The 27,756-nt window shown below is 41.4% G+C and overlaps 1 protein-coding gene across 4 annotated transcripts; it reads right to left on the minus strand.

The window, feature by feature from the left end:
- Nucleotides 1–185: 185 nt before the first annotated feature.
- Nucleotides 186–27,752, minus strand: clip1b (CAP-GLY domain containing linker protein 1b). 4 transcript variants are annotated; one of them, XM_018696988.2, is made up of 23 exons: nucleotides 27,575–27,726; nucleotides 25,116–25,318; nucleotides 24,007–24,390; nucleotides 23,772–23,899; nucleotides 23,289–23,413; nucleotides 23,016–23,217; nucleotides 21,979–22,176; nucleotides 21,656–21,759; nucleotides 21,024–21,084; nucleotides 20,112–20,216; nucleotides 18,696–18,857; nucleotides 18,283–18,378; nucleotides 17,173–17,230; nucleotides 16,979–17,076; nucleotides 14,324–14,389; nucleotides 9,736–9,842; nucleotides 6,185–6,230; nucleotides 5,950–5,993; nucleotides 4,366–4,471; nucleotides 4,094–4,259; nucleotides 3,956–4,008; nucleotides 3,757–3,869; nucleotides 186–3,673 (listed from the first exon to the last, which is right to left on the minus strand). In XM_018696988.2, the coding sequence occupies exons 2-23, from the start codon at nucleotides 25,222–25,224 to the stop codon at nucleotides 3,439–3,441; spliced, it is 2,766 nt and encodes a 921-aa protein (XP_018552504.1). In that variant the 5' UTR covers nucleotides 25,225–25,318; nucleotides 27,575–27,726; the 3' UTR covers nucleotides 186–3,438. The 4 variants fall into 4 exon arrangements, with proteins under 4 accessions (XP_018552504.1, XP_018552494.1, XP_018552512.1 ...); XM_018696978.2 differs by having other exon boundaries at nucleotides 23,989–24,390; XM_018696996.2 differs by lacking the exon at nucleotides 20,112–20,216 and having other exon boundaries at nucleotides 23,989–24,390; nucleotides 27,575–27,725.
- Nucleotides 27,753–27,756: the final 4 nt, after the last annotated feature.

The following is a 27,756-nucleotide window of genomic DNA, read 5'->3' on the forward strand; positions in this document are numbered from 1 at the left end:
TCATGAAAAATGGAGCATGCTCTTTGTGCTGCCTGAACCTCTCAGGAGTAAATGGATCTGGGGATGAAACTATAATGAGCAGTGCAGCAGCTAATCTATATGGCCCTGTTAGGAAGTGGGTTTTAATGCTGTCTGAGAGGCACAAACCCCGGTTCCTGCTGCGTGAACAAACTCAGACAGAGAAGTTTTTCTTTCTTAGTATTTCTATTGGACTGTTCAGGAGTATACAGTACATAGAAAACAGTGACATTGTACACCACATCAACATCTGTAAAATGGTCTGAGCATTTGGAAACCATTTATAGATGGTGCCTGAAATTGTTACATATAAAACATTACACTAATAATTAGACATATCACTTATAAAGTACACAATGTTTTAAAGTCTATACAAACGGGCTTGTGTTTGAAACCTCCTTATACAGCGTCAATCTTTATCAACAGGGCAGAAAAATAAAATGTCGTACACATAAAAGCTATCTTTTGTTCCATGGCACTGTGTACACATTTATCAGAAGGACGCTTCTGATTAGTATTTACAAGGACTAGTGTCAATGGTTAGTCACTGTTACACTGGAAGATTCAATATGATCCAAAATTGTGCTTAAGAACAAGATAAGTCAGATACATGTTTCTATACAGGGTTAATTTAAAGGAGCAGTTCGACATTTTGGGAAACGTGCTTATTCGCTTATTCACTCAGGACGGTCAATTTAAAACAAAGATGAAGAAAATCGACGTAGCACAACCGGAGATACTATCTTTTTTACTCCACATATTCCTCTTTCTTGTCAAAACCTGGCGCCTACATTACCCACAATGCAACCTGACAGCCAACAGTTAAACAGAGATTTAAACGTGTTATGCTAGTAGCAGCTAACGTTGCCTCTGGCCTCAATCAGCAACAAGGAGCTGGCTACAGAGGTCTGATAAACTCACTTCTTTCTAACTCCACACCTCCATTTTTCTTTTTTACTTTTGAAACTTGTAGTCTTCAGACCCAAACGACATTTATCAAAATTCACACCACTCCTTCCTGAGCCTAAAAAAAACTTCATACAACATTTTTCACATCTGCACAGCACTCCTTAAGACCTGTAATATCCTGTTTTTTCCATCTGTGCAAACACCAAAGTGTAAAAACGGCAATTTTACGTGGATTATGTGCAAGATAAAGCCAGGCGAGCCATTTCCCCTGTTTCCAGGCTTTGTGCTAAGCTAAGCTAACCCGCTGTACCTTCATATTTACCACTGAAAAACACCCTCTCTCTCATTATGTGAAAATGAATAAGCAAATTTCCCAAATTGTCAGACTTTAGCTTTAAAGAGGGCAGTATGAATCAGGACAGCACTGAATAATCCGTACTGACCTTCATGATAAAATAACTTTTAAATAACGTTAGAATCATAACATTAAAGCGCCGTATGTTTCTGTTGAATCTTTAAAGTGGACAGTGCAAATCTAAGTGAGTAGAGGCCTCTATAGTTTCATCTGGGTCAGTTCCTGTAACATGAGGCAGATGCATTTCAAAAGCCCACCTATACTACAGTAGTCCTAGTACAGACTATACACTGTTGATCAGTGCTAGCTTATTTCCCTGTAGGAACATCACCAGTTAGTCAAAGATTAGACAATAAATAATAAAATGCAACGACTTCATCTTTAACTACAACAATCCTCAGTAACTTTCAGTGGCATTACTAAAGGATATTAATCTGTACGCTGACCTGTGGAAAGGTAAATACACAAAAATGTTAGGACATACAGTTCAGTCAAGACCTTGGAAACAGTAGCTGACGAAATAATCTCACCACAAGGTCCATTTAGTAGCTGTTCTGGAGCTTTCAATCGAGTTAGCCCAGCTGTCGTGGAAATGTAAAATCTGAACTTTTAGGCAAACACAGACGAGAAGTCCTAAAAGAGAAAATAATAAAAATTTTGACTTCATTGACAACTGTGCAAATGTCATCTGCTGAGGAAGTCTGTGTGAGATGACTGAAAGCTCTGGAACAACAGTTAAATGGTTGTTTTGTCGAACATTTCATTAAAATGTTCTGGAGCTACTTCATACAAGAAAAGTAAACAAGTAAACAGATAAACTGACCTTTATGTGTAAAATCTGTGGGCTGCTCCTTTAACTAAACATCCACTTACTAGCTTTTTCTAAAGCTTTCAACTGCCCCTCACAGTCTTCATCAACGGATGGTGTAAACAGTTTAGTCTGTAAACTTGGGAATAAACTCCATGAGATTCAGCTGAAAGTTTTAGAAGTTAGTGACTGTGAAAACTACGATTTCAAAGGTTAAGACTGAACTTCACTCATGTTAAATTGTTATTGTTAGTTTTCCATGGGTTAACATTTAGGTAGAAGCCAAAGTATTAGGGCCACTAAAAAGTGTTTTTAGAATTAAGTCAAAAATGTATGAGAATGTTGTTGTAATATATAAAGTAAAAAGTTTTGGTATTTAGAAAAAAATATCATAATATTACAAGAATTAAATCGTAATATGTCAAGAAGAAAGATGTAGAGAATATAGCTGTGATATTTAGAGAAAAAATGGTTGAAATATTTTAAGAATACTGTCTTAATATTTCGAGATTTAAGTTGTGCTATCATGAGAATAAAGTAGTTACATTTTAACAATATAGTCGTATAGTTTTTGTTTAGAAAAAGTCGTAATATTTTTAGAATACAGAGTAAATATTCCTCATAATAAAACAACTTTTTCTTCAAAATATTAAATGTTTTTTTGGAGTGCTCACAATATCGACTTTTTCTCAAAATATTCTCAACTCTCCAAATGTTAAAAAAAATCCTAAAAGTGGCCCTAATACTCCGTTGTAACTAAGTTGATAAACTGGCAGAAGGTCTTTGTAAATATTACTAAACATAAAACGTTAGTGAAAAGTCTGACGTGGCAGTATCACTCTCTGACGGTCTGTAGCCGCACACACTGAGGAATGTGATATGGGAATGTAAAGTTGGAGAGGAGCTTCATTTTTAACTGTGCTTCACTTTGTCTCATCACTATTTTTTTTTTTTTTTGCTAATTAACAAATAAGCCCAGAAAAAAAAAAGACGGATATGAAACATCACTTATTTTAGAAACAAACTTAAAATGCAAAACAACACGTTAAAAACGACAAGTGCAGAGGACGGATTCCTGCTGTTATAAACATCAATATTGCACCAAAGCAGCATATTTGGACGAGCATTCTGCATCACAGAACAGTTTATCTTCAGAGGGAGGAGCGGCGGGGGAAAGGAGTCAGATCAGGACGGTGGCTACCAGTGATATGCATAAATACAGTATAAAAATACATTATGGAAAAATCTGCAGGCATGTCTGTGGGAGATGTAGCAGGAGAGTAGAAGGTGAGAAGTGCTTAAGGGGGAGGAGGAGAGAGGAGAGGGGTTAAGAGAGTTTTTGGAGCCTCTAGAAGGTTTGATCATCGTTGCAGGACTCCGTGGCGTGTCCGAAGGCCTCGCAGATGTCGCAGTAGGGCCTCTCGTCGGCCGGGTTGCCGTGGTAGGTGGTGTGAGGTACAGAGTCGGGGCTCTGGGCCTGAGTGGGACAGTCCTCGGTGTCGTGGAGGTCAAAGCAGTCGCAGATGTCGCAGAACAGACGGGGGGTCGCCTTCTTTTCCCGCTTCGACACGCCCTCATCAAAACTACACGACAAAGAGAGGTCAGGTTTTAGAGGGTCATATTATTCTTATTTTGGATGCATTATTGTCAGGCTGGTATTTCTTACCCGTCGGTCCCGTCGTTGCCGTTGAACTCAGCCAGAGCGAGCTTCTTCAGTTTGATCTTCAGCTCCTCGTTCTTCCGCTGCAGGTCCACGATCACGCTGTTCAGGAAGTTGATCTGACGGAGACGATTAAGACACAGGTGAGAACTGAGAGCCCTGAACGTGAACTGATCTGTTTTGAGAAACGTCCTGACAGCCTCACCTGTCCCTCAGCGAACTCCTTCTCCTCCCTCAGCTGCTCCAGAGCTGCATCGCCTGCAGAAACACCAACCAGAAACAGGTCGGAAACAAGGAACGTCTCCTCACCAGAACAGTGTGGATGCTCGAATCATCCTCTCACCTGACCGTGGAGCTTCCCTGTCCTCTCCCTCTGAGGCCTGCGTTCCCATGAGCCTTTGCTCTAGACTGTGAACGCGGCTCTGCAGCTGAGCTTTGTCTCTCTCCAGCGTCTCCACGGCCGACTGCAGGGTCTTGGCCACGGCGTTTTCTCCTCGCAGGACCGCGATCTGCAGCCACAGAGCAAACAGATGAATCTTTGTTCAGCTCTGATCAGACAGATTAAAGACAGAGTTTCCAGGAGATGAGAGGACAGAAAGAAAGTCGTGTCTGTACCTCATTCCTCAGAGTTTCCAGTTCCCGATCTTTGTCAGAGATTAAGGCTCCGGTGGATTTCTGGAATTTTACTTCTCCATCCGTGTCCTGATTGGAGATGGTTTCTCTGTGGAGAAATTTAGATATTTAGGGAACATTCTGTGTGTTGACTGCTCTCAAATCTTTGTTCAAAAGGCTGTGAAGTAAATAAAATGTTTATCTTACAGAGTTCTGTCAGAACGTAAGAGAAAGAGACAGGGCTCTGTTTGTGTTTTGGGCGTTTCCTTTCAAAGTCAGGTTTGTTTTATCTCTTTATTCCTCAGATTTCTGTCAACATCTGGATGTAAATATTAGCTTGTCTGGAGGCTGATGGATCTCAGCAGGTGACCAAACCTCTAACCAAACCCACGCAGCTCAGGGTTGTTAATTAGCTCCACCTTTCCCACTGTGAAACCACATCAATCAGAGTCTGACTTTACTGGGAACTGAATCCCACTTCCATAAACTCCACAAACCAAGTAATAAAGCAGCAAGAAACCAAGATTTCAATCCAAATTCTCCTCCAGGAATCCTCTTTGTCGTGGCTCAGTGGATTAACGGAGCTGTGGATTTTACCTCCTGCCTCCAAAATCAATTAGAACACAACAGTGAGAGCCAGCTGACGTCCCTACATCGTCTCTGCTGCAGCCTCCTGGATAAAAGACACTGGATGTGAAGCAGGTCGTTGCACTGAATCACATCTCCTGTCTTTTTTTGAATGTTCACCTGAGAACACACACACACACACACACTTCCTCTCTTCCTCTCTGTAGAACCCGTCTTAATTTCCCTCCGGCCAAAAACCACAGATCTGTCAGCTGCTCCTCACATCCCCCTGCCTTCACTTCTGTCGCTTCCATCCTACATCACAGACGAGTCTTTGATCCGTGACTGTCATCTTTCCTCTGCCGTCTATCATCCACGCTTTATTTAACATTCACTCTCAACTTGAGTCGCTGCTCTGTAGCAGCGCTGAGATGTTTTAATCCTCTGATTACTAAGCTGAGACGTGTGATACTCACAGCTTCCTTTGTTTCCAGACTTAGAAAAGGCTTAAAATAAGGCCAAACAACAACACAACGAATAGACGCAGAAACTAAAACCACATTTTTAAAGTGTACTTCTAAATGTCCTATCAGAGATGATAAACCCTGCTGTCGTTCAGATGCAGAAAACTGTTAATCTGATGAAAATCTGGCTGCCAGATGGGAAAATACCTGGATTAGTTAACGGATAACTGCAGGGTTTTTGAACCGGGGCCTTATTCCCGCAGGTTTCTGGGTGTAAATGATTGATAGGGACAAAAAAATCAGATACTTTACTGAAGTAAAAGTACAACACAAACTAACAGATGGAGACAGACGTAGATGAGCACCTCCCGTATTCTGTGAGGTAAAATCATTGCTTTTCTTAATGGAGTTTGGTGGCAGAGCATTAAAACTGCAGTAACACTTTAGTGGACGTATTTTAAGGTGGACCATTTGATTACACTGCAGCAGCTGTTTAACTGTTCGAACATGACTGAAATAAAAGAACATGTAAAGAGCGTATTTCCCGGTCTCTTACCTGGTCTTCATGTCCGGCTGTTGACTGTTGAGATCCTCGTTGTGCTGAGAATCAAACACACACAAATATAGAGGCATTAAAATAGAGGCTAAACCCCGTCTGAGCTATAAGAGTCGACTCACAGCAGGAGGTCGATCCTCGCCTAAGCCTGTTAATCAAATCACAACAAACCCTCATCTATAACAGGATGAGTGGAGATCGTTTACGTAATATAAAAATGGGAAAGGGTCGTTACCTCCTCGAGATGCTGAGACTTCTGGGAGGCCAGCTTCAGCTCCTCACTGAGAGGGAGGAGAAAAAAAGAAGAGGTGACACAGTTTTAAGTGCTGCAGTGAAAGGATCCAGGTTTCTGTGATATCTGTGTCACGATCGCTGCTATGTGCTTAAATCCAAGTCTGGTGCCAGATGTTAGCTGCATTCACATCTGTTATACACACACTAGAGTGTAGACAGTTACTGTATGATCCAAATATATTCTGCTTTATGTACGTCAGTGGTAAGGTGCAAGAATGTGATTAAAAACAACTTTAACATTTAATTATGAATCAGACAAACTCCTCGCTCTGTGAAACGAGTGACTGAGGTCTTATTCAAGCTTTTATGTCCACAAAGCACAAATTTATCTTTATTTAAAATTTTAATTATTAATATTAACAATGGTTTAGACTTTTAAGAAAGGCATAAAATAATTTGATATATTATCATTTTAAATGTAAATAATCTGTGCTCTACTTTTATTTTTTTTTACGTTGTGAAAGTTGCTCCTCAGCTTTATGATACAGCACACATACATCCACAGATCAATCAGGATAATATAAAGCTGATGCTGTAATGTAAATGTCTGGGACTGTATGAGTGTGGATATTTCTGGACGCTGGAACCAAGTGATTTTTCTGGAGAAACGGCGTTTAGCTCCATGTGGGTCATTCTCAGGATTTGTGTCAGATGAGGAACTCTGAAGCTATGTGTGACGAATGGCACCGGTCTGAGCACCATCTGGGTGAAATACATAGCTGCCTGATGTGTAATTACATTCATCATGCCACTGTAGCGTCCTGCACTCAAACACAACACGGAGGAGGCTGAGTTAGAGGGGAACTACACTAAAAAAAATCTGTGTTATGGAGACAGATTCGCTCAGAAAGGGAACCGAGGAGGGATTCAGCTTTTCCAGTTCTACAGGAAATCTTAAAGCTGTGTTATTCTTTAGTTTTGGGAAGTTTATATGGTGTGTTATTATATATGTGAAGCAAACTATTGGCTGTTTACACATTCAGCAGACACAGAGCAACATTTGCATTAATTTAAAACTGTGTTTCTGGCCATTCAATGGATCTAAGTCCAGTATTCCTTCTGTTTTAGCTCTGTGTTTGGTCTCCACCTCCTCCTGAGGGAGGTATCTTTCTCTGTATGTTCACTTCAAATCTCTTCAAATCTACAGTGAAGCTAGCAGACGCAAACAAAACAAAAAACCTACACGTCGGGGAATACAACTGACTGTTTTCTGCACTTTTTCATTTGCCTTTTTTAAAAAATATCGCAATAAATATCGTATTATGGACCTGTTATCGAGGTATTGTCATGAGATTTTGATATCGTTACATCCTTTAATTCACAAAAAAAAGAGTCATAAGATGAATATTTACAATAAACTACAATTAAGCTTGTAGTTTCCTGTTTTAAAGCTAGAAACCAATCAACATTTGAAACAGAGAAACACCAAAAAAACACAAACACAGAAAGCTGTGGTGCTTACAGCTGTTCCTTCAGATGCCACAAAAGCCACATTGATTGCACACAAACAAACACACACACACACACACACACTCTGATGTCACAGTGAGAGAGGTGGCCATGTTGGAGCCAGGCGGTCCTAGGAGGAGAGACGGAGCGATTACATAACAGCAGCAGACTGAGGAAGGACGTGCCACAGACAGGATGGAGGTGGAGGGAGGGGAAACGAAGCTGTAGAGGAGAATAAACATCGGAATTTTATAATTATTTAAGTGAAACATAGAAGACAGACAAATGCTGCTCCTCGAGGAGGATGAAGCTGCTTTTGTTTCACTGTAACTAAAGACATTTGTTGACATTTCCGTCTCCATCTGCTGCTCCACCTACAGGACGCTGTGTGTTGATGACTGTAATTCAACCAGTTAGATCCATCTGGAGCTCTGACGTCGCAGCTCGGGGCTCTGATGACTCAGGGGAGGGAGGGGGGGTGTGTCAGGATGATGTAAAGACGCAAAAACACACACATGTGGAAACACACCACATACCTCCACGCATAACACACACACATACACACACAAGGTCTATAAATAGACCTCGACATGAAGCTGGTGATCCACCGCAAACACAAGGTGAAAACACGCCGGTGAAAGATGGAATATTTTCACCCTGCATCAAAAACTGAGCTGTCACATCAATCACTGCTGCTAATTCAACTTTTAGAGATGAAAGAGATTATTTTTATTCCAAAAACCGTGAAAATGACAAAAGCATGTGATAATCTGTTTAATCTTTAAGGATCTTGAAGCGTTTTTCATGCTTTAGGTTTTCAAAGTCTGACTCTGTGTTGCCTCCAAAAACCCCAAATATGTTCACAGGGTTTCACCAGTACAGTAAATATCTAGGAGTGCTACTGTTCCAGAAATATTCATATTGATATTGAAAAAGTTCGCACTAGTGGATTTTGTAACTCTTACCGTCTCTTTGGAGGATAATCATGCTCTAAGTTTGAGAATCTGAAGGTTCTGGGGGCTGTAAACGTTAAATATACTGTCGCCATGGAGTAAGCTAGCTGTGTGCTACAACTTTTAGCCTGCATTTGTTTACATTTTGGCAAATTAGCACCATTAAAAGTATGCTGCTTTAGCCAATAGCTGTTCTGTTTTGCAGACAACTATCACCTGTTTACTCTGACACTGAAGAAAACCGAAAAACCTGATGATTCTCAGGCAACTTCTGCAGCTACAGAGCATTTACACAGATTTATAGATGTTTATTCATTTGAAATATATTTATCATGTCTGTGTTCAGATGTAGCAGAGGTATGACAAGTTTTACAGCATGACAATCATTTGCCAGTTATATAATCCATCACAGTGAACATCTGGTCAGGATTAATTTCTAAGTTGTGTTATCATTATGAGATACCACAGTAAAGACTTATCATATTAATCTGCGCTTTATCTGTGTAACCACACGACGAAAAGAACCAGCGTTCATCTCTGATATCCAGGAAAATGACGGAAACATCAAAGAGTTAGAAACAGAGTTTGGTTTAATCTTAAACTTGGTCTTTTAAGGATGCACCGAGCATTTTGAGGGAGGACTCATGGTTTAGAAATGTTTATATGTACGCCATAATACCCATGAGGGGTTTCTGAGTATTGTGCATTGTACTCCACTCCACCATCATCTCCATAATCACATAATAGCACCCTGTGGCTAATTACACGCTTTACACGACGATTTACAGCATATTTACAAGTGGGAGCGTCTCTCTGGAGAGATCGAGATGGAGCCACCTTAATAACATGATATTTATATACAGTGTTAGACCAATAAATAATCGCCTACATGTTGTTAAATGGAGCCACATTTACACACAGTTCTTTGTTTGTGCAGAACTACAGTAGAGCTTTAAAACACAGACTGGATTTTTAATCATCGGTGTATCCCCCCCAGGACATATTTACCACACCAGTCTAATGAACTGGCAGGCTGGGGTCACCTTTACAGGAGCCAGGAAAAAACACATTAGTTACGCTGAGTACTTACATTTCCTTGCAGAGGACTCCGATACGCTGGTTCTCCGAGCTGCTCCGCTCCTTCGACAGACTGAGCTCCTCCTGGTATTTGGAGTTCTGCTGTTTCAAAGCCTCGAGCTGAAGAAGAACAGACGCAGGTGGATGAAATGAAAGAGTCTGAACCTCCAGGTTAAAACAACAAAGGACGTATATACTCATATATTCACAGCTAAAACTTTGATACACTCAAACCTCATTCAGACTGGATTTATTTCTCTGGGGGAGGTGGGGCGATTTTAACATTACCTGTTCTAGTCAGTGATTTTAATCCCACCTGGAGCTGTTTGTGGGTATTCTTCACCCCCCACCCTTATTATAATTATAGCTGCAATTACCCACAGTGGATCTACCTGAAGTGGATCTCTACGGGAAGAACTAATTGTCCTTCAACTTAATTTATTTTTTAATCAGCTCAGAGTGAAAATGGAGGACGTCAAAAACATGCTAACACCAACATGTGCTGTTGTAACGTCAGCTGCAGGTACTGGTTTTCTCTTTTAGCCATGTTCTAAGCAGATTTGTGGACGTTTATTTGCAGTGGACATCAGAGATAAAGATATCTTTGCTTTGTGTCTGTGTTCAGAGAAAGAGAGCGATCTTTTCCTCCCCTTCAACTCTCTTTTGTCTTTTTTCTGTTGGTTCTGTTCTGTTAACTCTATGGAAGCACAACACTGAACTAAATCAAATACTAAATCACTGTTCCCTCCCTCACACAGTAAACCTACAGCTAACAGTTATTTTCATTACTGTTTGATCATTTTGTATTTTTTCACCCAGTTTTTGTCCTTATCCAAATCCAAAGTCTAAGAAGAGAGAAGGCTGTATGTTGCACAGATTTTAAATTTGCGATTTCCAGTATTGAGCTGTAGAAATAAAACTGACTTGACTTGATATCTAATCCTAATCCATCACAGTTTTCCGGCATCTTTAAATTCCTGATTTCGTCTGACCAACATTCCAAAACCCAGAGGTATAAAGTTTGTGATTATATGAGACGACGAGAAGCAGGAAATCTTCACATTACAGAAACTGGAACCAGTGAGTGTTTAATGTTTCAAGCCAAAATGTATTTTAAGTGATTAACTAATTATCAAAACCTCGACGTCGACCACGAGCCCAGTCCCAACTTCCAGTCTGGTCTTTCTCCCTCATTTCAGCTGAAGCAACTGAAGAAACAGACTAGATTAAATTCTGCACCGTTAACCCTGACGACAGGTGATACTTAAAATACACAACGCTTAAGATTTTCCTGATGAGTCAGCAGGAGGCAGTTTGGGCTGAATCCACGTGAAGCTAAAAATAAAAGCTCCAGAAACATCGCTTCCTTCAACTTCACCTCATCTGAGTCAATCCAAAAACCATCGTCCGACACTTCAAACCTCTTCTCAGACACGTGCAGCTTTAAAAATAGCAATGGTCAATAATTAATTAACAAGCATGGCTCTGAAATCAATGCTTTTTTGCTCTAACTGGCATCAAAAACTCATGAGTAACGATTCACACGCTGTAAGCCATCTGCAGCGTGTTTCTGCTCACACATTAAGTGTGTCATCAGCCTGTGTTTCGGACGCCTCGCACGTGAGTTTCTGACTTTGTAACACCTCAGGATTTATCTACACGCCCCCTCCAGAGAGAGATCTAGGCTGCAGGAATAAACATGTAAACAGAGGAGAATAAACACAAACATGCAGAGCCAACACAGAGGAGGAGAGATGGAATAACCTCTACCAGCTCTGTCGTATTGTCAGGTTCCTACCTGGTAGTGAGGCGAGTAGATGTTACTGGAGTAACCCTGATGCAGAGCAGCTATGTCCATACCTACACACAGCTCGCCGCTGCTGGATTTCGACCTGACGTTCACCTGCTAAACACGGCGGCGTTGTTACTCTGCCTCCGCTCTCTCCCTCTGCTCGCAGACAGACTAACATAGGCTGAGCATCAATAAACCATCAGCTCTCATCCCCCGCTGTGCACAACTGCGAGAGGGAAATGGAGAGTGTGTCGCCTGAGCAGCCTCTCTCTCTCACAGTCGGGTCAAAGAAGCCGAGCACTTCCATTATGTAAGCCTGAATAAGCTCCACCCTCCCTCCTCCCTCCTCACCCCTCACTCTGCTGCTGCTGCTGCTCACAATCTTGTTCCCTCACTCTCTGACACCGTATGTATGTACACACACTCCTCTGAAAGCTTCACCTTTCATTCATGGTGAATCACAGACTCTCTCACAGAAGGAAACTGCGAGGTCAGATAGAAACAAGCAGCCATTCATACTGTACTCTGTTGATGATGAGCCAACCATCTCATCTATAAAATGTCAGAAAACAGAGACAAATGACTCAGAAATTTTCTCAGAGACTGTTTCTTTTGGTCGACTGTGGCTCCTAACTCCGATAATAATCAGTTTGTGATCACAGAAGACAAAGAAAAGCAGCAAATAACCACAACAGACGCCAAACCAACCAAGAAATCCACCTACAGATGTTGTGTTTCTGTCTCCTACTCTACTCCAAAACCCAAACACACTCAGATTATTTTCTTTATCAACTAATCTAATCGATTGATTGATTGATCAGCAGAGGTAAATGAAGGAAACCTCTGCACATCAAAACCCAAAGATTCAGTTTGCAGTCAGCTGAGGTGTTGGAGAAGTTAAGGCTTTACTTAAACAATTAGCTAAAAATAGTTGCTGATTAATTAAATAACTCACAACTGAGAAACTGGAACCAGAAGACTTTTGACACAAACATGAGCGTCCCTGCGACTTAAAAACGAAGAATTTAGAGTCAAAAAATGAATGAAATATCTAAATTACTGCTGATTAATCCTCTGATTGATTGACTAACAGACTGATCGACTAATTGTTGCAGCAGATGTTTAACAGAACAAGACAAAACAATCTGATCTCAAGTCAACCGTCCATTAACTGAAACAATGTTCTGTCCAGCCAGGCATCATCATCATCATCATCATCATCACACACACACACACACACACACACACACACACCGCTCACTCTGACATGTGCAGGATTACATCACAACCTACAGCATCATGGCTGAGTGGAGAGAGAGAGAGAGGAGGCAGATGTGAGAGCGTCCCTGCTGAATAATTTCTCCACTGTGTGTGTGAAAGACTTAAATTCTTGTTCTCTCTGCTGTAGCTGCAAAAACACTTTTCATTTTTGATGACGGACGAGTGACACTGATGCATGTACGTTTAAAATACGGTTTGCTGTGTAAGAGCCTGTCGAAGCATCAGTCGAACAGGTTTGTGGTTGTGCAGGAGGAGATTTATGTTGGGAGCATATTTACACAAAGAATAGAAATCCAGAATGTTTATTAACGTTAATGTATGAATGTAATGAAGCATCAGTAGCTGGTGTATAAATTCTCTAAATCCACATTGTTTTGTTTCGTTTTTGTTGGTGCTTGATCGTTTGTGACAGATCCAGCTCACTCTGACTTTACAGAATAATAAGTCTGTGATTTATGTGTTATAGTGTTAATTGTGAAATAGAAAATGAGTTTGTTATATTAGGAATGCAGTCAAGGCTCAAGAGAGGATGGGATCACAGTTTCAGTCTCACTTTCAGAATCATTTCACTCCTGATTAATAATATAACACATCTGTTATCATATTCAATGTGTCCTTATATTTGTGTCCTTTTATTTTAGATTAATATGAAACATTTAGCATTTATTTAACATTAATTAAATCCTTTCTTCACTCTGTCTGCTGAGGTGAATCTCAACATTTATTACTCATTTAAAAACCTGCCTGTGCATGATGTGCACCTGTGTACAAACAGTTTGCTTTATAGCACAATGTAAGTTTCTTTTTTTTACTCCAAACGTCCTTTAGAGGTAGTTATAGTGTCGGGAGAATCCCCCTCAGCGTCCTCACAGCTGTTCAATTCAATCTCTAAAAAGGTAAAAGAAAATATTCCTCTTTAAATTATGACCAGGAGTCAGCTGCTTATACAGTTACAGTGCTGAAATATGTTGCCTGAGAAAGGCTTGTGCCATGGAATGACACAACTAAACAGAAAGCATGTTTATGCTCACTCCCTATCTCCCGCTCTAATCTCCGATCCATTTCTCTCGCTGTCATGAGACCGACCATCTGGAGCGCAGCTGGAGTCGATGGAGATGAGTGTACAGAGGATGAGGAAGAGGGCACCAGAGAGCCACGGACTGACTGAACGGCTGCAGGTGGATCTCAGTTAAAGGAAAATCATTGAAATATCAAGTTAGAGACAGAGTGGGAGAGAGACGTGGAGGCTGAGAGAGAGAGACTATCTCATGCGTGGCTGATTTAATGAGATGACTGGGACTTGCACCGTCACATGAAGTCGGTGCAGGATTCCTGATGTGAGGACGCAACAAAAACCCTGCAGGATACAGATGCTACACTTGTGTATGTGCATGTGCAAATCCCTTCACAGAGCGAGAGAGGAGTTTTGACGTTTGTTTTTTTTTAAACCTCTCCAAAACCAAACTGTTGTGTTCTCCCGTTGAGGATAAATATGAACCCACAGTCCTTGTTGAGTCTTTCTACTCACCTGCGTCTCCAGTGTCTTATTCTCACTGGTCAGCTGCTCGAGGGACAGAGCCGTCCTCTCTGCGGCCTGGAAAACAACGTATGGTTTATACATACACTGTGCACAATGATGACTGTTACATAACAAGCTGGTTTTCCTGAGGACACATGAACACATTAAATACTTTTCTCATGAGAAAACAAAGCATGAGAGGATGTTTTTGAGATGATTCTCTTTTGTTAAACTGAGGTTTATCACCTGAATCATCCCGTCGCTTCATTATGAATTAATTCTCTTTTTAATGTATGTAATATTTTTTGTCATTTAAATCTGCATTAACTGATTTGTTGGTCACTCTCCTTTAGCTCTAGTTTGCTCTACATCCATTCCTGAGAGGAAAATCTGCTAAAACCTCCACTTTGTTCACCAGCTTGTTTCTAACTGTCTGTCTGCTGTTTGCTGCTCAGCAGGTGGAGGATTTTAAAAGCTTTTTCTCTGGAAACAGCAGCCGGATATGACGCTGATGAGAGCGGAGATAATGAACAAAAAACAGTGGAGTTGCTGTAAAACCAGAACAAGCTAAACATGCTGGTATTTCTCTGTGGGATTATGGAATTATCAGACATTGAGTCAGTAACATGAGGCATAAATCATCAAAATCACTCTCTACTTAAAGGCTAAGTCAAAAACCCGTATTCCATTTAAAGACCAGAAAGATAAGAGGTCGTATAAATGTTGGCTAAAAAAGGAAAGGCAGCTCTTTACTGAATCAGCCTCAAGATTGTCTGGCTGTTTCACTTTTACATCTTTTTGTAACGAGCTCCATGAAGCGAGAGCAGAAATATGAAAGCTCTGGCTTCAGGGGGAAAAGGACAAAATACTGTCTTGTAAACAGCAAACTGTATTTTCTACTGAGGTCTTTTAAGAGAAGTATAAAAGCAGCAGAGAGCGCGGACGCCGTGCGATTCACCAGCTGAGCTTTCAGCCTGATTGAGTCCACTCTGTCTGCTGTTCACCTCGCTCTTCATTCACCTGCTGCTAAAACATCTGACATGGACTGGAAACACTAGAGATGTAAGAGCATAAATACTTAATGAGCTGATGCAGTTTGAAACAATGGTCTCCTCTCTGAAACAGATCAGCCAAGTGATTAAAATCTGTTAAAATAACACTGGAATAAAGCAGTTTAACGTTACAAATCAGTGTTTCTCTGTGATGCTATTGGGCAGACAGGACGTCTGATTACTGAACAACCAGACGTCTAATGACAAAAACCCTTCATCTGGTTTAAGTTTATAGTTTAAACGTTATTTTAAAGAGAGATGGCGACAGGACTTTTAACAGTAAGAAAGTAGTCGGCTGAAAACAAATGGAAAACCCTGCTATGAGCTCAACAAGTGGTTAAAATGAAGAACCATTCTTTTGACCTGCTGAAAACTCACAGGAATGAGCAACCTGCAGCCTCTGTTACACAGAGATCGCACTGTGTTGCTGTGTCGCCACCTTTGCTCGTTGAATCACACAAAGCCGGTGTAATGCTTGATACAACGCTCTCATTGTGGCAGCAGTGTAACTTAAATCATGTTGACAAGTGTCCACAGCTGATAAGACCTTAATAAAAAAAAAGAAGACTGTCTGCATATCATTAAAGCCAAAGTGGAATGAGAGTAATGTGTGCATGTGTGTGTTAGTAATGTTTTAACACCATCAAATCAGCCTGAGGCCGTAGCTTCAGAGCGAGGGAGCGTCTCTAAGTCTGAATGAAAGAGCCAGGATTAAAAAGAAGGATTATTAAAGGAAAAGGTCCCGAAAACGGACAAACTTAGCAGTGACATTTCCAGCACAATCATTTTTCCATTTCCTCTCCGCAGCACCACCGATAATTTACTCAAATGTGTTGACAGCCAGAAGCAGACGGAGCTATCTCGGCTGGAATCAGCGAATGCCAACACGCTGATTCATCGTCTATGTGCGGCGTTATTGGAGCTGCGGTCAGAGCCGAGACACAAGAAACAGCAGAGACAGACGCAGGATTAGCTCCCAGGCTCTTTTGTGTGCAGTGTAAAGAACAACAATAAGGAGCCTGGTTACAGGAGGTTAAGATGTTTGTAGTGTGTTGTATCAGCATCATCTACTGTTTTACCAGAGATTATTTTACTGCACACACTGTAAAAGAGATAAAATAACAACATGAAAATACTCACAAGAGAAATCTGAGGGGTTGTGAGATGATTAATGAGAGAGGTTTCGCTGCACAAATTTTTATTCATTAATTCTTGTCTGGGCTGAAACAGCGGGGCCGGGTGATGAGGTTACACCACTGATCGTCGCTCTGTCAAAATGATTTGGCACAAACTGTTTCTCTTACGTCAGCAGGAAGTGTGACTCTTTTTTTTTTTTTTAATCCAACTGATATTCAAGCTTCGGGATCACGCACAGCTAAAGCAGAAGCTAGCAGTGTCATGGCGAGTTCACACCATCTAACAACAGTGCCAGCAGCCCGGCAGGAGGAACACTCCATGGTGCAGTAAGTAAGTCTTGTTTATTTTATTTTCTTCTTTCTAAATCTTACACAATGCATTCCATGTTATAAGGTTGTTGTATATGTTTTTCTGTCGAATATAAATCTGGAAAGTAACTGTGCTTAGTTATTTTGCTCTCCATGTATGAACCTACCTGTGTCAGCTGGGCCTTCAGCTCTTCCTCTCTGCACTGGCTCTCGTCTTTCAGGGTCTGATAGTCTTTCTTTGACTGCTCCACACTCTGCTCCAGCTCTGACAGAAAACACAAGGACATAATAATAATAATCATCCTCTAAATCATCCTTCTAAAGAGCGTAAACGCAGCAGAGATACATCTGACATGTTTACCTTGCATGGTCTTTGCCGTCCTCGTGTTCTCCTCCTCAGCTTCCTCAAGCTTTTGTCTCTGAAAAGGAGAAACATCAGCTTGACTACGAGCTAATCACTTACATAGTAACATTCTTGTACCTTGAGCTAACCGGGGAATAATGACTGGTGCAGAAAACATGCAAAGTTTGTGGATAGAATACCTCTCTTAATGAGGACGCTTTCACGATGCCCACGAGCAAAACATCTCACCGTGAAAAAATACAACCGGGAAAATCTCCAGTTACAGATAATCCCCCCTCACAGACCTGCACTTCTACAAGTTTACATGTCAGTCCCATGTGTAGAGGTGAAACAGTTAGTGTGTTAATGCCATTTGTTGGCCAAATAGAAAATTAAAAGATTCATTATTTTAAAATCCACTGGTTGCAGCATCAACAAGCTCTAAACTTCTACACAAGAAAACTACTACATATTATGTATCACATTATGTTATATGTTTATTTCTGTGTCTTTCTGTTGACGTTGGTCTGTTTGAACTATAAATACGATAAATCAATCTTGTGTTAATTGGGCGTTGTTAAGATTTGAGGTCTGTTTACTGATTATAACAGAAAGCAAATCAACTCAGCTGCAACTGAGCCGCGTATTTTCTGTTTGTTTGTTTGTTTGTTTTAAGATTTTGACGTTAGACATGAATAACAGCAGCATAAAAAACTGAAAACATAACAAACCACTATGTAAGCAAGTAGGTAATGTATGTAGATTTATGTGCCTCATGATACATACAGGCTGTAGATGCAGCATATCTGGGCCTGCATAGACAACTGTTTGTTACTCTGGCAACTTCTTTTGTTAGTTTTTTGCTTTTGTTTTGTTTTTTTATTGTTAGTACATACTTCTAAAAATAAATGAATGAATAAAAAAGTGACTCAAGCACCGAGACAGCCATGAAAAACTGTAATCACACTTATGTAATGAGGGGTTTTATGTAACTCACTGTATCTTTAAAAGCCTGAAAGAAGCCACAAACGTTGTGTGTCCTCTTTCTGAATGTCACGGAGCTGTAACTGTATATTTCTACTGTCGTTATTTGTGATTGTTATGTCCTGAGTGTCCGTCCTCTCTCACCAGGCCGCTCAGCTGCTGCTCCAGGGAACTCTTATCTTGCTGCACAGACTGAAGCTCCTTCTGTTTGCTCTCCAGGTCGACGCTCAGTTCACTGATCTGTTGGGGGACACACAGTATAGGACACACAATATACACATGTACATCTGAGCAGGGCCATAAATTATGTATTATCACAGCAGCTTAAACAAACCTCACAAAACAAGGACATATGCCTATTTACACCAGCAGCTAGATGGAGGGCAGTAAATAGAAATCACATCACTTCTTATAGTTTTACTGCCATGCCATATATTATACGATAATGGCGCTGATAAATAATCCATTTTACAAGCGCAGAGTGTTATGTAGTTGTGGCTCAGGACTAACTGAACAAAAACACCAGCGCTGGGAATTCTCTGAAGCTTTCCGCAAACCTTTTTCTCCTGGGACTGAGCCTGGGCCTTGAGACTGCTGATCTGTTGCTGAGACAGAGACACAGCATCCTCCTTCTGCTGAGACGCCCGGAGCCTGAGCTGGAGATCCGCCACCTCCCTCTCCAGCTCCATGATCCTGGAGCGCTCAGACACCGTGGCCACCTGCAGCAGGCAAAACGCAGAGGAAGGAGAAAAGCTGCTAAAAAAGCTGGAGAAGTTTTATGTTTAATAAGTGACTTTATTTCAGTGCCAATATCAAAACTGTTGCTGATTCATTTCTGTCACTAAATTCAGCTCAAAAATATTGACAGAACTCAGTAATTTATTATAATTTATTTGTCTTATTGATCTCTTTCATCCTCTCTGATCTCACTGAAGAATCTACAATTATTCACTTTTATTCTCTGGTTTCCTGAAGCAGTCATGGTCAGAAATACACAATTAAGACACATTCCCAAACAAATACCTGTGGTTTACACATCCTAAACATCTCAAATTAATTTACATTTTCATTTGTCAAACAACTGAAATCTCTGGTTAAGTTTGGATGCATAAATAAAGGTTAAAGAGATTCCTTCTTTATATATTAGAATAAAACTGATTGATAAGTTGGTGTTCTAGAAGGAGCTGAGTTAAACAGCTCTCGTCAGATGAAAGATAGAAACAGTTCAACTCTTTGACTGATTAAACAGAGAGTTTGAAGTCAGTAGGTTTTGTGGTGTTTCTGTTTTGGGTAAATGAAAATCGCTCTGAGGGGCATAACAGGTGAACAGAGACGTGTTGGACGAGTTCACATCCTGAACTTTCTGTATAATCACTCAGAGTTGAGCAGCAGGAAATGAGACCTGTGGATTGTAGATATCGAATGTGATCTCTTATAAAAGCAGCATTCCTCCTCTAGTAACATTTACTAAAAAACAACAGTGTTCAGCTGTTTGAGGAAATTACTGAGGCTACATGTTTGTGAGGTGTTTTTAGTAGGAACCTGTGGGTTTGAGTGCGACAGACAGGGCAGAGGAGTTGGAAAGTTGAAAAGACAGACTAACACATTGTTGGTCTTTTCAGAGGATTTGCTGAAGAAGAAAAAAATGCAGCACAATGCCAGCCTTATCCTTTAAGACCAACAATGTTAAAACTAAAGCACAGGCATTTTCCAAACTCTGTCCTTTAAAAGAACTCTCATGCACACATGCATCGTTTTCAGGATGATGGACCCGCGTTATCGGAAAAGCTGAAGGCCGATGAGATGTTAACATCCCTGTGTCGTGGATTCGTTTACATCTGACACAACTACGACAGTGTAAATAATGTTTGCACGCTGTGGTTCCTTCAATATATTCTGTGTATCGTTATTAAACCTAGTGGGGAAAAGCACATCACTCAGTCCTTCGGTGGGACTGGGAGCGCCAGCATTACCCTAGTGTCCTCTAAATCCCTCTGGAGTTTTTCAGCTTTGGTCTTTTCAAAGAGCAGGCTCTGCTCAAGCTCCTTTATGTGGGCATGCTCCAGCCTGGTCTGCGTCTGTTAGTAAGAGAGAGCAGGAAGAGAAGGAGAACAAACACCAATGCAACACTGACATGCCAGCTTTGTGCCACGGACAGAGAGAGGACGAGACTTTTAAAGAGAAGAGCAGTCAGTTGGTAAGAAAGCACTGATGGTTTCCAGCATTTCAATTACATCAGTCGGTTGTGAACAAAGGAAAAAAGATTTATTTGCTCGTTCTGCTCTGAGGAAAATCAGGAGTTAATTATTTCCTCAGATACTTTAATTTCTCTTCTACTGCGTTTACTCCAGCACCTGAAGGAGACTAGTTGAGGCGGTAATTCCTCTCAAGAGTGACAAAGATGAAGGCAAAGAGAGAGAGAGGTGGAAGATGGAGGCACGTTAAGAAGGCTGAAGGCGAGGCAAGACAAAAACAGCTTTCAAGAACAGGCATGTGGATGAAAAGATGATGAGGGGATGGTAATGTGAGTGCTGCGGATGGGAGGGTGAGTGAAATAAGCACGGATGAATAAATAAAAGGAGCAGGAAGAAAGACGTGTCTTAACAAGAAAGTAAATGAATGATTCAAAGAGTGCAAGAAAAGGAAAAACCTCAGACAGAACGATCGATTCAATCATCAGCTCTTAGTATTTTTAGGATTAAGTGAAGCAGTAATGTAAATTAGCAGTTTGTCATTTAATGCGTGAGAAGAGAAGAGTTCAAACTGAGGTAAAATAAGTTGATCAACTCTTCACCGTGTTTCATTAAATAAAGATCAGTGTGATGATGAGACACAGACAGTTAGAGTGAGCAAGAGTGAGTGAAGATTATATAACCACAAGTTACCTCCAGGTCTCCTTTGGTGATGGAAACCTCTTCCACACGAAACTGCAGATCCTCCACTTTCCTGTCAAACAGGGACAAAAAAAAACAACCTCTAAATCTTCAGAGATCACAGAATAGATGCTGGTGCAGAAGAAAGAAGAAAGCTTTTAAATTTACAAGATGGAGGAAATCACATGTGCATTAAAGCTCCTGATAAGCAACAAGAGTTTGAGGTCATTTAGAAATGGTGTTTGTACATCAGAGAAAATGTCCCTATCATTCATTCATTCTCTTCCATTTATCCAGGGTCAGGTCGCAGATGGCAACAGTACTCCAAGAGTATTCCAGACATCCTTCTCCCAAGGAACGTTTTCCTCCTCCTGGGGGATCCTGAGGCGTTTTCAGGCCAAATGAGATGTATAATCTCTCCAGCGAGTTCTGGGTTTACCCCAGGAGTCTCCTCCCAGTTGTATGTGCCCAGGAAACCTCCAAAGGAAGGCAGCCGAGAGGCGTCCTGACCAGATACCTGGATCAGCACTCCTTCAACGTGAAGGAGCAGCATCCTCCCTGTCTCTGCTGACAGTGCAGCTCTCACCCCAGACATTAATATCTGTATACAGAGTCATGTGAAGGCTACAAGTCGGATCACCCACCTTTTCTCCTCCTCCAGCTGGTTCAGCAGCTCCACCTTGTCTCGATCTGCTGCTTCCACCAGCGAACGCAGCTGATCCAGCTTCGCCTCCATCTCCATGGCGTACTACACCACACACAAACACAGGACAGTCTCATTAAACATCAAATTCATGATATGTGACAGAAGTATTGAACAAACTTGGGTAAAAATACGGATTCACGCCTACATCATGAAAGCTTTTGGTGAAATAAACAAGATATTTTTGTTGAATTTTCCTTATGATTTTTTCTCTCCATCGGCTCCTGTTCTTGTTTGACTACAGGAAACAGATGTGAGTCTCACCTGATCCCTCCCCTTCCTCAGCAGAGCCAGCTCCTGCTGCACCTCCCCTGCGTGGCTCGTCGCCTTCGCAACCTCGCATCTCTCCAGGTCTCTCTCTGCCAGCAGCTGTTCGATGTGCTGCTGCTTCTCCTTCAGAGCCTCCTGCAGCGCCGTGGTGCCGGAGATCTTACGAGCGTATCGAGCAGATGTCTCTGTCAGCTGGAAAAATCACAGCATACGTTCACATTCAACATTCACGTATGTTATCTGATACTGTGTGTTGACTGTCTCAGACGTTCCTGTGACCTGGGAATTTAATGATGAGAATAACTTTATTTAAATCAGGTCAATTTGTTTAGATACACTGATGCAAAACACCAAACACAAAGAGTACAGTTTACACAGTTTGTAACTCTGTCCCAGAACTGACATTTACCCACTACAACTGTAGATAAATGTTCTATAACTGCTGCCTCTGCAGTATTTTTAAAGACTAAAACTAAAACCTTTCACTGGATGAAAGTTATCAAAGAAACAAGCTGAGCAATCGTTAGCAGCAGCAACATGTGTTCACCAAACAGCACCAGAAAAACACTGTTTTTTAACATGAAACTGCTTAATTCAGTGTTTTGACTGGTTTTAATCAGCTGCTCTGTTTGTTTTGGAGAGGAGGAAAACTCTGTGGATGATTCTGCTCCTGGTTAAAAAGCTAAACCAGCTAAAACTGCAAGAAAACAAATTAAAGTTTTATGTTTCCAATTCAAGTCTTTTATTCATTAAATGTTTCTTCATTATGTTGATATAAAATGGAACTCAGGTGGTAGTGTGTGTCTCTGAAAATACATTTGCTTTTGCAAATTAGACAGAAATGTCCTGACAGGGCTGTAATGTGTCGTACAGTCTACAGTCAATCAGCTGCTTGATACAACTTATTTGGTAAATAAAAAAAGTTCTTTTGTGTCTGATGGAAAATTCAAATTCTGTTCAGGAAATAATCCTCATATTCAAAGCTTGAAGACTCTCTGCAGCGTTGGACAGTAACACGGTGCGAGTCTTACCAGTCCTGCTCGGCTGGGTTTGCCGCTGATTGAGGAGGTGGCGGAGCTGAGCGAGCTGATGGAGGAAGCGCTGGGGCTCCTCTTGAGGCCGGACCTCCTCCGCGAGCTCTTCGCCTTCGTGGGGGTCGTGCAGGGGAAGCCGATACGCGTCACCTTGTGGACGGGGGCGAACAGACCGAACCTGGGCATGCACTGAAAGTACCTGAGAGGAAAAACAACAGAGTCAGAATTTTCATTTAATTACGTTAAAACTATTATAAACGTCCTCTTTACCTGGTCCCTGCCACAGCGCCGTCGTTCTTCCCAAGTGGTTCATCCAGTTCCACTCCACACCAGTCTCCTTTGGCAAAGTCTGTCTCTCCCAGAAACCTCACCACTCCTGCCTTGGTACCGCCCACCTACACATCAAAAACACAATCAAAATAATTTACCATCTTCTTCTTTTTCCTCAATTTATAATCTACCCACATGAAATATTTTTAGACCACAAATAAAAAACACTGGTTTGACTTTTATAATATATAATTAATTGAGAGTTTTAAAATGCTAAAATGATCAGATGTCGTATTTGTTTGTGGACTGGAACATGCATCTGTGAGAACCAGAAAATTAGGAACAAATCATGTTTTTCTTACAGATTTGTGACCATACTGAGCCTAATCTAATCTAAGCTCACATGAATGAAGCCTGATACGATGATAAGTTCTGGATAATTGTTAATGTTCTAATCAAAGAGCAGCTGTAATGATGGGTTACCAGCACACGGTCTCCCAGCCTCAGCTCCCTTTTGCTCTTCTTCATGGATTCTGTGTCTGAGAGGTTTGACACCGACTCGCTGGACATTCGGTTCAGCACGCTGCTCGTCTTTATGCCGCTGACCTGAGCTGAACGGAGAGAGAAAACTGTTTTTATTATGCTGATATGACGTAAAAGAGCAAGCACTGTTTTCACTTTACTGAGGATTTTAACTCACTACTTTGCAGGATGTTACCAGTTGAGGTAGGGCCAGCAGGTGCAGCAGGATTGCTCGCTGCAGAGCCTCCCGGTGCCGGACTCGCCTGGCCCCCGTTCGCCTCCCTCTCTGGCAGCATGGTCCTGGACAGCTTCGAAGGCCGCGTGAAAATCCCCTTCCCGTCCTCGCACTGGAAGTACCGGACCCCCGCCACCGACCCGTCGTTCTTCCCGATCGGCTCGTCCAGCACGATGCCCGCCCACTGGCCCGGAGCGAACTGCGTGCCCCCGATGAACTGCACGTAGCCGGGCTTGTTGCCGTTGACCCAGACCCTCTCCCCGATCTGGAAGTCGCCGCCTCCATCGGCGGTTGGGGAGGTGACGCTGCCGGGGGACTTCTCAGGAGGAACTGGCTTTGGAGCACCTGCCATCACAGTTTGTTTTATTAAAATCTTTTTCAGTTTCTATCACAGAAAACTGAGAAAACCAGCAAATATTCACATTTGAGAAGCCAGAGTCGACAGGTTTTTGACATCTTCTCTCAAAGGAAATGACTTAAATGATTCATTTATCATCAGAATGGACACAAATAAATTTTCTGTTCAATTAACTATTAATTGACCAATCAGTTCAGCTCTAGGGGACAATGACGTTGTTGTTTTTACCATTGGAAAGGTCATAACAGTCTCTCAAATGTGACGTTTCAACATTTTGCAAAATTATATCTGATCAATAAATAAGATTTCACTTTGCAGTTCTCTGCTACACAGACATTTTGGTCAAAGTGAGTGTCCAACAAATACACTGTTTACTTTCTGTTTGAGTAATATTTGTTTAAAACTACAGCAGCTAAACAAAAATACAGTTTAAATCAGCCACATTTTTATTTATCAGCAAAGAAAGAGATTAAATATGTGACCAAACTTTAGATATAAATGATAATAAGAATTAGTTAAAGAGTGGTCACGTATGTTGAGTAATAAAGCTTTTTGTGATACTCTTTGGATCCCATTTGAAGTGGTCTTCAGTTGCTGGCTGATTAAAGGATGGGCTTTGTAATCAGCTTGACACCCTGCTGTGGTTCAGACCGGCCTTAAGTGCAAACAGCACAACATACAAAGCTGCTTTCAGTAACTGCTCAGTTCTTACCAGAGGATGGAGACGTCCGAGTTGGCACCCCAGATGGACGCACTATTTTACTGGGGGGTTTGAGCCCACTGGTCTTGCCTGATGTACTCATGGCGCCTTGTTTCTCCATGAGTGGGGGTTAAGTGGGGGGTGTCTGGCCTGATCGAGGTGGGGGACTAGGCCTTCCCCACCACCCCACACAGTCCCAATATGATGGAAGAGAGCTGGAAAAAAGAAGCAAAGGTGTGCACTCAATCAATCCGAATATAAAACAACTATATTTTAATTAAATAATACAAAAATATAACAACTGTAAGAGGTGAGGTGTCTGACAACATTATGATACAGAGACAGAGCTTTTTATTAAAGAGGAAGATCCTTTTTGTTTAGCCAGAAACATCAGTACCAGACTCCATTGACAAAAACAGGAATTTTAGCGAGCAGAACACAGGAGCTGCTGGAATACCACTGCCTCCATCTGTTAGTGTTTGGGTTATTGTGTGACTTGCAGTGGTGGAAGAAGTACTCAGATACTTTGCAGTAAAGTAAAATTACCACACAGTAACACAACCACACTGCTGCACTGCTCAGCGAAGCCTCATAACACTAAACCCTTGTATAACACCACTCTGTAAACTGCCCTCAACACCTCCTACTTCACATCCCAATGTTTATTACCGAGCTATTTATTCTCACACATGTAATAAATGTGTTGTCCAGCTGACCTTACGTCACATGTGCAGCTTCAGTCTGTAAATGTCTTGACTCTTCAGCCATAAAAAACAAATGCCTCTGGATTTACTGCGCTTGGTTTTTCACCTCAGACACCAAAAGTATGAAATTCCTTCTTCTGACATTTTCAAAAGACTGAGGTCAGATTTTTCTCCTGCAGGTCTGTAGGTGGTGAACAGCGGCCATTTTACTCATAAAGCTGGTGATTCACTCCAACTGCAACTAGGTCAACACAGACTTTATCTTCATATCACACCCTACACTTGAGACACAGCATGAAAAAGTTGACTGGTCGTTTAGTGGATCAACAGATTTAAACATTTTAGTCATTTTTCAAGCAAAAATGCCTTAAATTTAATGTTTGTCTTTGACATATGTGACTGTAAACTGAATATTTTGGGGGCTTTGGATTGTTGGCTGTATAAAATGAGCCTTTTTACACCTCTGGTAAATTACAACTACTTTCTGACAGTTGAACCCCACAATATACGTCAGTTTCATTATTTTCTCTGTGACTAGCTAAAACTCTAGACCTGAAATGATCAATTAATTCGATCGATTAAGTGATTTAAGGTTTGAGTTGTGTTGAAAATGCCAGAAATTCTCTGATACCATCATCTTTTATGTGAGTATTTGCCAGTTGTCACAGTTTTCTGTGATAAAAAAACTAAATATTTTTGAGGGTTTTCAGGCAAAAAATAATAATTTAAATATGTTAACTCAGAGTTCATTTTTCACTATTTTCTGACATTTTACTCAATGAACAATTAATGATTTATTAATTATATATTATTAACAATAATGGCAGTAATTGTTGGTTACAGCTGTATAGTATTTCTATAATGAAATAATATGACATTTCCTGGTCTTTTCTGTGTGCTACTTACTTGATACGCTTAAAAAAATGTTATAAATATGAGGAAAGATGACATTATAAACTAAGACAATTCAGTTTAAGAAAATAAATTAGACAGAGTTTCTTCTACAAGGCCACAGCTACAAGATAAAGGATGAAGGAGGATTTTCTATCTCAAATATCTCAGTAATTCTGATAATCAAATTCTGTAGACCCAAACGATGAGGGGCAAACCTGGGGACCCTTTGCTAGCTTTGACCCAGTCCATAATCCAGCCCTAACCACCTGAACTGGACCAGGTAAGAGGAGAAGTCTTGTGAGGAGTCCTCAGTGTTACCTGAACGCCCCCCGCCCCCGCCCAGCCGGTGTTACCAGACCAAAACAACAAACACACCTGCAGCTGTCAAACCTCATCCTGTAGTATCTCATACAACCTCTGCTTTGTCTCCAGCCTCAAACAGCCAGTCACACATAATAACCATAGATAAATAAATGTGTAATAAATCACTGCTGCAGCTGGTAAACAGAGGATAACACCGGCCCGTGGTGTTTGTGTCTGGGCTGGGCTCTTTCTCTCTCCACCTACTGCATCCCTGGAGCTAAGGGGAAAACTTAGGTGTGAGCAGTTTTAACTCAACAACCTTCACATTTAATGTCACAATACCAGTTTACAGTGATTAAACGTGATGTTTATCCGCTTCACCCGGTGCTTAAACTTTATTCCTGGTCATATTATTCAGTGTCCCTGCTGGAATGCCAAAGCTAGCTAGCTTACAGATTAGCGAGGGAGCGTAAACTGAGGTAACCGTTAGAACGGCTAACGCCCAGCTGAGCCGATATTAAAGCAGAATAAAAGCAGACAAAGGCGGGAAAAGTTGCTGTGGAAGCTTACTTGGTCTTTTGTCGGTGAACCGGGTCTCAGTACCGGGTGTGGTGGGTCGGTACACCGAACCTGGCTCTCGCCGTTTCCATGTTTTCCCAGCCCCAGCCCGACACCATGACGTCACCTTGGGAACCAATGCTGCCTTCGCGGACCCAAACATGAGCTCGTACGTCCCAGCTCCGAAAATGATT

Source organism: Lates calcarifer, linkage group LG9 (assembly GCF_001640805.2).
Source record: "Lates calcarifer isolate ASB-BC8 linkage group LG9, TLL_Latcal_v3, whole genome shotgun sequence".
Lineage (NCBI taxonomy): Eukaryota > Metazoa > Chordata > Actinopteri > Centropomidae > Lates > Lates calcarifer.

Coding starts and splice junctions, on each gene's coding strand:
- clip1b (XM_018696978.2), bottom strand. CDS start 25,224: ATGGAGAAACAAGGCGCCATGAGTACATCAGGCAAGACCAGTGGGCTC. Junction 21,085..21,655: donor CAGCTGGAGGAGGAGAAAAG/GTGGGTGATCCG, acceptor CCTGTTTGACAG/GAAAGTGGAGGATCTGCAGT. Junction 17,231..18,282: donor AGCAGCAGCTGAGCGGCCTG/GTGAGAGAGGAC, acceptor TCTCCTTTTCAG/AGACAAAAGCTTGAGGAAGC.